This window comes from Pectinophora gossypiella, chromosome 15 (assembly GCF_024362695.1).
Source record: "Pectinophora gossypiella chromosome 15, ilPecGoss1.1, whole genome shotgun sequence".
NCBI classification, from domain to species: Eukaryota; Metazoa; Arthropoda; class Insecta; order Lepidoptera; family Gelechiidae; genus Pectinophora; species Pectinophora gossypiella.
This window is the reverse complement of record NC_065418.1, coordinates 7,072,424-7,085,407: the sequence shown is the minus strand read 5'-3', so window position 1 is coordinate 7,085,407 and position 12,984 is coordinate 7,072,424. Positions and strand designations below refer to the sequence as shown.

Here is a 12,984-nt window from a genome sequence, read left to right as displayed (position 1 = left end):
CGTACAACAGCGAGACAGAATATAAAGTGCCACATAGCGACAGAAAACGTACTAAGAGAACGTATTCAAAGACAACTGCACTACACACTACAAAGGGCATAATCTAGCTGAAGTTATAAGTTATACAATCATTTAAAAAAACATTCTGAACTTTTGACTCTAAGCTATGTCCATATTGGAAAAATTAAATCAAGGCAGACGGAGGAATACGCTTATTACATACTATGCCTACCTACACAGTTATTGCCTTAATAGGCAACTTAACTGTTTGGTAACTATAATTAGTTACCAAACAGTTTGAATGTAAGTTACATTGTTAGTAATAACAAAATTGGGCATCATTAGTCCGAAATAAAAGATTTCTTTTTTTTTGAATTTCTTAAATCAGAAAGTTTTTCATTATTTATAAAAAAAAGTGTCAACTGCAAGTGAAATGGGGCGTTTTTAAACCCTCATCTCCAGTACCTAATAATATTACATTTAATCTAATCTAGCCTACAAGATCCCACTGCTGGGCAAAGACCTCCCCTTCCTCTTTCTATTTTTCGCGGTCCTGCGCATACTCCGGCCAGTCCCTCCGGCAAGCGTCCAAGTCGTCACGCCATCTCCTTCGAGGTCTACCACGACGCCTGTACCCGTCATGAGGCACCCAATGCGTGACGGACCGTGCCCACCGCTCAGGGTGTATGCGACAAACATATCCGGCCCAATCCCATTTGAGTCTGGCGGCTTTTCGTCCCACATCAGCGATTCCTGTTATTGAACGCAGTGTTGTGTTTCTTTTTTTTTCTGACGTGACTTATTGTAGATTTGCCACATATGGCATTAACTACTTTGCCGGACAAATGGGGAGCGCTAATGGCTTTGACCCGGTACAAAATTTAAGACAACAGGCCTGATGGTGCCCAGTTGGGCGCTAACCTCGGTCGTCTGAGAGGAAGAATATTTAAAAGAATTAATCGACCCTAGTGGGTCGATAGCGATAAGCGCTGAATGAGGGAAATCGGGGTTCTGAAGTGTCTGGTGTTACGAGCTGATTGGCCGCCTTTATGGGTAGACTGTTGTGTTTCTGACTCGATCAATTTGTTTGACACCTAACACACAATGCTCAATCGCTCTTTCACAAACCTTGAGCCCCGATGACAGAATAATATTACATTATAACCAATAAATACTTACTGCTATGGTGCAATTTTTATTGTATTCTATTATTTATTAGTACCATTCTGTTTCCTTCCTTATATTTATTAGACATGTATAATATAATTACGTATAAATTAATATGTATTTATATCTTCCTTACTAGCAAATATTATACTTAAATGAGAAAGTGAGCTTGTTCCTTTGTTTGTAGGACAGCAGCTGTTCACCGATCATCAATGTGCATAGCACATTATGTTGTCAGGGCTACAGAAAAGGACGTAGAGTACTTTTCAAGAACCTCGGAATAATTCCATGGCAGGACCGAACTAAAAGGATACCAGCACAAATACATAAGTAACTTATCTAAAAAGAAATTTAACTACATACATGGCAATTGACGACCTTATAATACCTATTTGCCGCGATAACCGAATACCTATGTAGGTAAATAATCGAATATTTTAAGAGCAAAAGTGATTTTCATATATTTTGTTTTTATTTTTATTTTTTGTTTTTACATTTATTTTCTTTTATTGTTTGTTTTGTTTACTTTATGTTTCTTCTGTGCAATATAGTGTTATATTATTAATAATAATTTTCCATTTCTAAAGCCATTGGTCCCGGTTACTACTTACTGATGTATGTAGTCGTTACATGAGCCATGTCAGGGCCTTTGGCGTCTCAATGATAACCCTGACACGAGGGTTGATGAGGATGGTATTCCACCTCACAACCCACACGATAAGAAGAAGGATGAAAATAATATTTTTACGATCATTCATTTTGATTTTTACTCGAATAGAATAGAAATTGTTTATTATAAAAGGACGCCACACACACAAACAAGACAATAACATCACTTAATTATATATTTTTATATATTTTTTTTTCAAAACTATGAGTTACTTTCCAGGCTTACAGACAACATAAAGGATATTATTCGTCGAAAGTATCATATTGTGGTGGTGAAGGTGAAGATAATTTTCCGAGCCCCCAGGAAAAAGTATTACGTGCTGCGGTAAGCAAAGTCGCGGGCAGTGAATAAGTCATAATAAACATACTTACAATAATATCAGTTTTATAATTCAGTAAATAATTACAGTCAGTGTGAAGCGTGCGATTGCTTTAATGAAATGGCAAAGAGATTAGTTTTAGTTCTATTTTTGGTTTATTTTAATAATATTATTTCCGGAAAAAGAACACAAAAAGGTAATTTACGTTTCTTAAACATTTTTTCCCCAGCGCCGAATCTCTCTCTACGTTTGCATCCTTCTATATTCCAAGTTATATCCCTTTAGTCCTTTTTTCTTCTACTACTGCTAATTAGAGCGAAATAGAAGGTAGTTACTTCTTCTATCGCGAGCGTTGTGAGACCAATGCCCGATTTTGTCAAACCTGATATCAGGGTTACTATTGAGCCGCCAAAGGCCCCTGACACGGCTCTTGTAGCAACTACATACTTAAATAAATAATAGCTAGGACGGACACACACTGCTTAACGTGCCCTCCGAAGTGCGTATCATCATAATTTCGGACGAGCGGGTGATCACCCTGCAATGTCCTAACAAAACTAGGGATCACAAAGTGACTTATGTGATATGTCCCCACCGCGATTCGAACCCGGGACCTCCGGGTCGTTAGCCCAATGCTTAACCACTGGACTACGGAGGCCTTCACGTAGTTACTAAAACCGCTGTAACTTTCACCTTACGAAACTGTCCTTAGTAGACACCTATTTTTCAAAATGTTAAGTCCTTGAACAGCCGAAATATGTAGTAACCCTAATCCCTAACCCTAACAGGTTAGTGCGATCAGCTTTCTACATTAAAATCTCCACGAAAAAAAAAACTTCAGAATGCACATTCAAACACTCAAAGTTCATATTACATTATAGGTATGTATCTACATCGAATACAAAGTAGGTAATCTGTAGCTTGATTTTCGACATAATTCGAAGGTTAATAGAATTTAGGTTCGGTAAGCGGACTCTGCGAAATAACGACCTAACGGAGAAGATGATAAATAAAACATTCAAACTAATATAGAGATGTGCAAATATTGCAAAACATAGAGGAAAATATAAACTAAGTGTAAAACATAATAGTCCGTGTCACCGAAGACCTCACGCGGTGCGGCGCTAGTGTCGCAGATTCTGCGTAGAATTATAACTAAACAACTCAACTTGTCAATAAGTATCATTAAAATTCGTCGACTTATATCGTGGCGCGGATTATTATTTTAAACCAAGTTTATCTTTAGTCTTCATTATAATAAGCATGTTATGTTTAATATTATATTCAGATGAAGGCCTAAAGCTGATGCCTTCTAGTGAAGTTATAGTAAGTCTGCATAGCACTCAAGTAATTTGGGCAGAGTATCCAGCTGCTATTGAAAGCTGTCGGTGAGTATATATTGTAATATACCTAAGTCATCATCATCCCATCATCCCATTAAGTGATGATGATAAGTAACTAAGACTTTTTTCAGGGTCAACTTACACAACAAATGGTACCAGTGCGACCCACCCCCCAAGTGTCTTGGTTTTGAACAATGCATAAAGAAAATTTGCCTACAGCCAGATGATCCCAAGTTGAGTTGGTTTCCAAATTTTAACGTAAGTAAATTAATCCTTTTCCCATTGCTGCTTCAAAATTTATCATCATCAGTGATAGGTACTTACTTTATTTATTATTTTATCTACTAGATAGCTGCTTGCTAATGACTTTGAGTTGTTACATTCGATTAGTGACTAACCATGAAATGTCAACTGTAAGTAAATTTCCTGCCAAGTAGTTAATGCCATCTGTGGCAAATCTACAATAAGTCATGTCAAAAAAAAACTGTAAGTAAAGCCGAAACGATTAAACTTAAAACTGGAGCTTTTCTGAAATTCAAAGTGCGAGAGTGAAATCTGTTTTATTAAAATCTCGATCCGGAACATCACAAGCTAGCCTTCAAACCTTTAACCTTTCCAATCGTCCACTGATTCAATCAGCCTACGTTACCATCCCGCTGTTGGCTATAGATGTCCACCATTTAGTACCACACTCTCCGGTTCTGTGCTAACCTCATCCACAGCTTCTCCATCGTTACAATAATGTCCTCTCGCCACCAGTTGCCAACGGCCTCCGTGGTCCACTGGTTGAGCGTTGGGCGCATGATCCGGAGGTCCCAGGTTCGAATCCCGGTAGAGACATATCACAAAAATCACTTTGTGATTACTAGTTTGGTTAGTACATTACAGGCTGATCACCTGATTGTCCGAAAGTAAGATGATCCGTGGTTCGGAAGGCACGTTAAGCCGTTGGTCCCGGTTACTACTTACTGATGTAAGTAAGTAGTCTTTACATGAGCCATGTCAGGGGCCTTTGGCGGCTCAATAATAACCCTGACACCAGGGTTGATGAGGTTGGTAATTCACCTGACAACCCACACTGTCCTTTTCTCTTCCTATTTTGTATCCGGCTGATTTTCACTCGAGCCTCGTAACTTACGTACACAATTTCATGACGTGCCTAAATATAATAACATCAATGTTGCGTAAGCGATTCTTAACTTATATATTCTAACTTCTTATTCCTGATACTTAAGACACAGATTCGTCTAGTTTAAGAGTCAGAGACTTCAAAACATTTTTGTAAACTTTCTTTTTGAATAAAGATTATAAAGAACTTTTAAATATATTGTTTTACACGTAACCCTCTTTAGGAAGGAGTATGCGGAGTAATATTGAAGGGTATCAGAGATAAATGGACCGGCAACGTCACATTCCAAGTATTACACAAAAACGTCAGCCATACGAAAACAATGCGTTTCATTGTACCAAGTAAGTAACAAGTTTACGAAGTACTAATGAATTTTCTAATGTAAAATGACTCGGACTTAATACCAACCAACTCGTTATAGGAGAACCAACATCATCATTGAGTGTCGACCCTGTAGTAGAGGATTATGTTATCAAAGCTGACTGCTTCGTAATAAATGGAAGACCCGTTCCTAATATATCTTGGTTATTGGGTAAATGCAATGAAATAATAGTTATTTATTACAATTATTATTGTTATCAATACATAAACAACGTAATACTTTTCAGATAATGAAAACGTACAAGATGGCTTGGAACATCCACTAGTAAATTATAATCCTGATACAGACTTGTATAGCATCAGTCAAAGATTGCACCTCAAGTTCGATTTGCAGCTGTTGGGTCGCCGACTGACATGTCTTGTGAACTACAAATACGCAGATGATACGTATATGAATAGTTATAACGTGCTGACTCGACAACAAAACCGATCTGAAATTCTTAATTTGGAATGTAAGTAGGTATCGTACTTAACCAATTTAACAGCTTTATAAAATGAATTAACTTATTAACGTTTTAAAGTAAAAAGTATTCTAAATCAAGAAGTATTATAAGAAATTAAGATTTTGATGAAAAAGGTAAAAGTATTTGTTAATATATCTATCCCAGTGGAAAATAGCCATAATCTGGTGTAAGTATACTATCCTACAGTACATCATGTTGAACAACGGCAGTCGTCCAGTGGTTGAGTGGCGAGTTGGTGCTAGTTATACTTACTGATGTAAGAACATAGTCACATGAGCCTTTGGCGGACCAATAATAATTCCGACACCAGAGATGAGATTGATCACCCACCTCACAGCTCACACTATAGAAGAAGACGTATCGAACAAGACATAGATAATCCCATATATACCTAGACTTCTTCGTCTTTTTATTTTTCCATACCAATGTTACACAACCTCAAATACCGCCATCTTCTTATCAATCCAAATTTAAAAAGTAACTCCACTTCCTCTTCCCCTGTCCGTCTCTCTCTCTCTCTCTCTCTCATACTTTCTCGCTCCAAACATTCCTTTTCATGCATCATTTCAACTTTCCATTCTCACATACATTTTCGGGATAAATAATGTAGCATTTATTATAAATGATAATAAACCCTTACAAAAGTAATTAGGGAATTTTAGGACGTGGTGAATGTTTTCTGCAATTATGTATTCAGAAGTATTATTTTTGTTCCAACAGTTCCCCCAACACTAATGAATGGGACGACAAACAACAGCATATCATTCAACAACCTAGAAGGACACAACCAAAGTATTAACTTAGTGGTTTGTGCTAATCCGGACATAGATAAATACACATGGTTCTTGAACCATAAGCCACTCCCACAGGGGCTTTATACTGGACTCCATAATGGACACGTAATAAAAGAAATATCACAAATATACCTAGTAAGTAAACGTAAAAAAAACACTTGATTTTTTTTTGATACTATATTTTAATCCACTACAAAAGCATTAATAGGTACTTACCTACTGATAGCTAGACGAGAGAATGGAGAGGTAATTGAAGGCAAATAGCCCAAAATGCAATAATGATGATTTAAGTTCTAATAAGAGCTATAAAATAGCAAATACACCTACCTGCCTAAACATATTCAAATTTCGTATATCTAGATATTAAAAAAAATAAGGCTGCCCATTGTATCTACCTACTTCAATGTTTCTCGTATAAGTATGTTTAAGGACGGATAAAAATTGCGAGGCATGTACGGTCACGAGCATTAATATGTACACATTTTGGTACCATGTCACACTAACTTTTTTGACAAATTGAACTGTAAGTCTCACTAAATGTCAAATATGTTAGTGCGACAGAGTCCTAAAGTGGGTACATTATATTGCTCATGACTGTACACCGCGCGGGCGCGCGCCGCACGCACGCGTTTCTATGTTCGTACGTAGCACGAATCTGCACGAATATTGAAGATCAATGCGTTTATCCTGCCTGGCAATGTTTATATTTGATGTTTCTTTATTACATAATACGTATTTGTCTGCTTTCAGTTTTCATCTTTCTAATTCACAATTAAACTTCGCTGTCATTACTGCTTTTCTGAGTTATAACAGTTTTTTTTAGGATAAATAGTCCAAAAAAGTATATTTTCTTTTTCAGCAAACTAATATCTGCTGCTGTAAAAAATTTAGTTTACTGTTTTCCAAAATCACTAAGGAACTCATACGCAGCACTCTTACGTTAACAGTTACGAACGCTTGGGGAAAGACTGACATTAACATAACATTAAATTTAAGAGGCAAGAAATTTTACTGTATTTAGATTTAAATTTTAGTGTACCTGTTGAACTATATACAAAAATGGTGGTTTTATTTTAACTCCACAAAATTAATTTATAAAATAAGTAAGTTCATTTCAATAATTTATCTTCGTGCTAAACAGAAGAGTTGGTCCTTCGAGCCGATATTTCTTCTTAGTCGCTTCGGAAGTCCCTTTTTTATTATTGTTTTTTATCTCTACCACATTGTCATATTTTACAGTTTTGGATACATGTTCGAGTTGAACAGTACCTATGTTATATTGCTGTGTTGGAGGAGTTTGTTACAATACGCCAATTCTTCTCCTCAACTATAATACTTTTCGAAGTGGTTGTAGATTAATATTATAGAACACAACTTGAATTTTGACTTACAATAATTCTTCATTGATATGATGATAATGTAGGGCTACATTCAAAATAAAGGGTTGGTCTATGATTGTCCAGGTAGAGATACTTATGACTACCTATATTAGCGACTATATCGCCAAGCGACCATATTATAATTATTTTACCCAGACGTTATATTGACCTCATCCTAAAACTGAGTTGATCGCAAAAGATCAGACACTAACCCAAAATAAACGTTTTTTCTTTTTTTTGATCGATCGGTAGATATTATTGTATAGTAAATAAAGGTAGCGATAAAAATAAATCTTACCTTATGCATTTATTTTTATGTTAAAATATTGTAACTGTAACTTTTCAGAAACACAACGAAACAGAGATTACAAAGAAGAAAGAGACGGAAGAGAAGACAAAACGTTTGTGGAACATGAAAATATTGGTAGTGTAACGTCAGCGTGGACAGTGGCTGCTTATGTGATAACACCTCTATTGCTGATAGTCGTAGGTCTTGGATTCCTGTATTACTTTTACGAAAGAGTTCGCACTGAACGTCCACACAACAATGTAAGTTATTATTTACTTATTACACCACATGTTCAGTCATGAGCAATATAATGTACCCACTTTAGGACTCTGTCTCACTAACATATTTGACATTTAGTGAGACTTACAGTTCAATTTGTCAAAAAAGTTAATGTGACATGGTACCAAAGTGTATATTAATGCTCGTGACCGTTCTTGTGCAAAGATAACCTAATATAAAAATTACTCTATTATTTGTAAAAAATATAAATAATTTTATAATATTACTTTTTTTAATATATAAAGAAAAACCAATATCAAACGTCAAAAAGCCCTTCGGAAAGCGAGCCCCGCCCGAACGTACCCATTATGCTTGCAGCGTTGCCTCTCTGGACCGCAAGTGAAATACGCTGCGCGAGGAAAAAGCCAGCTCGAGGATCTCCGCCTCCAACCCTTATACGGCGACCAACATCACGCACTAAAGCTTTGGCCTCAACGCCCCAAGGTCCCGCTGTCTCCAACGCAAATGGCACGATCTCAATATTACTTATTATTATTTTTATTTTTTGTTTTATTACCCAGCCTGTTGCAAAACATTTCTTCTAGAATTAAAGTCTGAGTATGAATTGTGTGTAATCTATTACTTAGTCTTTATATTCTAAGCCAGTCTAAAATGATCAAAAAACAATCTCATTTTTCTTTTTGATCACAATGAGCACAATGGTTGACTGCTTTTATTGATGACGTCACTATGACAAGATTTCGATACAAATTCAATAAAAAAAAATCCTTTTACGTTTCGTAGAAAATATCTCATTTCACTAGAGTTTTTAGGCTTAAAATTTTTGTAATGCTTGATGCGCTCGGAGTTCGGAGGGCCTCCACCAACTCACAGTGGAGCAACATGGTGGAGTATGTTCCATCCCCTTTGTATTCAGGCCTGTTTCCAGCAGTGGGACATTATATAGATTATTTATGTTATATATTGTTGTTTTCAGAGCGCATCGTCCCCTGAAGATGACCCCGTGTACTCGTACGTCCCGATAGAAACGGTGTCACTCTATTCTGCGCGTGCGCTGATAGCTGACAATAGGAAGGCGCCCACTGACATATCATTCAAGCCACCGCTGCCGAAGCGCAACAATCATACAACCGACTACGATTACGCTTGCGTCTCGTAATGCACTGAAAAAAAAATCAAAAAATCTGTTAGAATACATAACATAAGATAGCTTAAGTCAGAGGTACATCCATCGCAAGGTGAACTAAGTACCCAGACCTCATCGAGCTTTCTGTTATACCAACGTGATAGACGGTGAGACTTACCGCCGACATCCAACTTGCATAACAACTTACGTAAAAAAATATTTCCCTAATGGATGGGCAAGTAATCAGAAGACACGTATTATAAGAAACCGTACGATGACATGAGATCAGCCCATCACCCATAATTATAATGGTATAACACTAAGGGCCATAGGTCACTAAGACACCATGGTGGCGCCAGCACCACGAACGCGCCATTGAGGGGTTTAAAAGGCCACATTGAATCAATTCGTCTAAATAGCAATAAAATGTAATTTACGCATATATAAAAGTAAATGTGCTATGTCAAGAAATGTCAAATTGCAGTACTTATTGCTTTTTGTTACTGCCACCTGAGAAAAAAAGGTGTCTGTTTTCTTGCGAATATCGACAGTTACTAAAAGTATTTTTACATTCTCACGTACAACGTATTGCACAAAAATACATTTTAGTTTTGCTTTTTAGATGAATTGCTTCAATGTGGCCTTTTTAACCCCTCAAAGGCGCGATAGTAGTGGTGGCGCCACCATGGTGTCCCATTAATTTGTAAGTAATTATTATATTTATGTCTTGTGTAGTTTTTTGTGTTCCCGTTATTGAGTAAATACATATTTTTTATGCAACTTTTCATCATCATCATCATCATCAGCCGTACGACGCCCACTGCTGGGCATAGGCCTCCCCCAAGGATCTCCACGACGATCGGTCCCGCGCTGCCCGCATCCAGCGGCTTCCCGCGACCTTCACCAGATCGTCGGTCCACCTTGTAGCGGGCCTACCCATTGAGCGTCGTCCGACACGTGCTATGCAACTTTTATTTCATTGTATTTTTATTTTAAAGCTAAGTTGGTGTAAGTACCTTTTTTATCCGGCAATGTACTAAATGCCAGAGACAAGTCCGATTTTGATGCTTTTTTTTTTCTTTTTTAGGGGTAGATTTTAAAATATTTAAAATCAGAAACATCTTGAGTGGGGCAAATAAATATTATTTAAAACCTCAAGACCCGAAACGCCTGACAAATTATTCATACCAATTGTTTTTTCGATATGTACCTTCACTTATTCTATTATGTACTTCTCAGAATAGACGCAAATAATCTGAAACCTTTGTTTTTCTTATTAAATTTCTGTGATTAGTTCAATACAAATATTTGGATCATATAAAAAATGGTTTCTTTTTGTTCAAACGAAGACATGTCAAGAAACAAAACCCCTTGTTAAATAAATAACTGGGAAAAAGTGAGTAGACTAGTTTCTTATCGCCTTAATAAGTACCTATAAATCGAAGATTAAAGATAATACTAGGTTTAAAATATAGTCCGTGCCACGCGGCCGCGGCGCTAGTGTTGCATAGGTGCTAATTCCGGTAAATGCCATCTAATTTTATTTTAAGTTATATCTGTCATTTTCTTATCCGCCGAAAAGGAAAGGGACGGGTAATCGACAAGCATAAAATTTATGGAACACACGTCAATTTTAAGCACAAATCTAAACCAACCGTCTAAAAATTTTACGTCCGTCAATAACCCGACACAGTTAAGTAGACAGCACGTCAAACGGATTGCATACCAGCGACGTACCTTTTGATTCGCCCGGGTTATTCATTCATTTACTCATTCTTCCTAAAATTAAGAGCTGTGAATCATCCGTCCCTTTCCTTTTCGACGGATATGAAAATGACGGATATAACTTAAAATAAAATTAGGCGGTGTCTGCAGGAATCGGGGCCTATAATCTGCATAAAATTATCAAATTGTCCATTAGTTCCGTTAAAATCAGTGGCGCGGACTATATTTTAAAATCTGGTATCACTTTTAGTCTTCATTTAGTAATAAGGCTGTAAGAAACTAGAGAAACCTAAACCAGACACTCTCGTAAATAAAAGGTTAGAGCCGGCCCGGACGTGTTTGCCTTAAGAGTCCACCATCGCCACACTTTTTAATTTTAAAAAGCTTTCCGGCTGATTGGTTCCATCTTAGGGCTCTTATTGAGATTAAAGTGTTTTGTACAGATTTATTATCAGGTTCTCACTTGGTATAATAAAAAAGATAAGTCCTTTAAGACCCTCTAACAGACAAACGGAAAGACAGTAAAACTGTTTAGGCATAATAAAAACGTATATAGGAATAATACTACGTATCGTTGCTATAAAAAATCTTTAAAATACTTTAGAACATTATACCCTTGTAAGGGACAATGGTATGTGGATTTTGAAAGACATCTGGGCATTATGACCACAATATTGCAAGATACAAAATTATTTCATTATATGATCGAAATATTTATGTTCTCCACTCAGAATCTTTTTAAAATTCTTACTTACTTGTATTTTAAGCAATAGGCACCTCTCGCGGCGTGTCATTTCGCCTACAAGGCTGAAAGGTATATCCGTAAACATTTGGCTCATAAAACATAACAAGCTTATAAAACCGCAACATAATCGCGAAGGGCCTACCCTCGGGTCCCTATGGAACCATTCTGGAGAGGTCGCCTCGAAAATTACGCGCCCGCGTAATTTTGAGCTTTTTTTCTTTTGTTATTCTTTAAGGCCCCCGAGATTCGCGACGTTATGATCTCATTTTGAGTTATGAGAAAAAACTCTTAGGAGGTCCCCCGTCGCGAAATCATCGTCTGTAGGATTAGGTGCTTACTGTGAATTACGGGCGCTCGGACACGTTGAAAAGATCTCTACATTTTTTTGCGTAAAGGAAAACGTGATGTTAGTTTGCTATAAATTATTTTGTCGAAATCCCATCTTAGTGAGAATTTACTTTCTAGTGGGAACCCCTATGCAAAATTTGACACTCCTAGCATTTGTAGTTTCTCAGCTTTCGTGATGAGCGATTCAGTGAGTGAATTTCTTGTTTATATACTTGGATAGGCATAGATACATACTATAGTGAGAAATAAAATATTACTTTTCTATTTAGTCACGTTATTACATTCCGTTCTTTTTAATTTGTTAATAGAAATAGGAAACCATACGAGTACGGGTATGTCCATGTAAGTTTGAATGTAGCCTGCGCTGAGCAAATCTGCTGTAACATTGGGTTACTATCCCATAAACCTCGTTTGGCACACGTGATAAACTTTTATCCTTAAATAAATAAAAAATCCAACTATAAGATAAAAATTGTTAGGGTCATTGGGTCATCATCATCATCTCCCAAGCATTGTCCAGTTTTTCACAGAGTCCGCTTACCTAACGGATTTTTACAGAAGCGACGGCCTACCCGACCTTCCAACCGGCCCAATCCAGGCCGGCAAAAAACAGCCCAATACAGGTTAGGTCACATACCTCCGAAAATGCATTTCTCGGGAATGTGGGTTTCCTCACGATGTTTTCCTTCACCGCTTGGCACGTTCGACATACATTGGTTTAAGCCTGTGCTGGGATTCGAATCTGCGACCTTAAAAATGAGAGGCAAGCGTTCTACCAACTAGGCTACCACCGGTGTTAAATTCTGCGTTTCCTGCCCCAAAATTGACCCGGCCGCGACTCTGATGCAAGTGTAAAGTTATCATG

General features: G+C 37.1%; 1 protein-coding gene across 2 annotated transcripts; it reads left to right on the top strand.

Annotated features, from left to right (window-relative positions):
* The first annotated feature begins 2,244 nt into the window (after positions 1-2,244).
* On the top strand, positions 2,245-10,603 carry LOC126373028 (uncharacterized). 2 transcript variants are annotated; one of them, XM_050018982.1, is made up of 11 exons: positions 2,245-2,352; positions 3,445-3,544; positions 3,631-3,757; positions 4,852-4,969; positions 5,050-5,160; positions 5,237-5,461; positions 6,194-6,402; positions 7,127-7,265; positions 7,993-8,195; positions 8,533-8,682; positions 9,152-10,603. In XM_050018982.1, exons 1-11 carry the CDS (start codon positions 2,277-2,279, stop codon positions 9,332-9,334), a joined length of 1,641 nt encoding a protein of 546 aa, XP_049874939.1. In that variant the 5' UTR covers positions 2,245-2,276; the 3' UTR covers positions 9,335-10,603. The 2 variants fall into 2 exon arrangements, with proteins under 2 accessions (XP_049874939.1, XP_049874940.1); XM_050018983.1 differs by lacking the exon at positions 8,533-8,682 and having other exon boundaries at positions 9,152-10,601.
* Positions 10,604-12,984: the final 2,381 nt, after the last annotated feature.

Excerpts from the sequence above, each read along its gene's own strand:
- LOC126373028 (XM_050018982.1), top strand. The coding sequence starts at position 2,277 with ATGGCAAAGAGATTAGTTTTAGTTCTATTTTTGGTTTATTTTAATAAT. Across the intron at positions 5,161-5,236 it reads TAATATATCTTGGTTATTGG|ATAATGAAAACGTACAAGAT; the intron begins GTAAATGCAATG and ends AATACTTTTCAG. Across the intron at positions 7,266-7,992 it reads CATAACATTAAATTTAAGAG|AAACACAACGAAACAGAGAT; the intron begins GCAAGAAATTTT and ends GTAACTTTTCAG.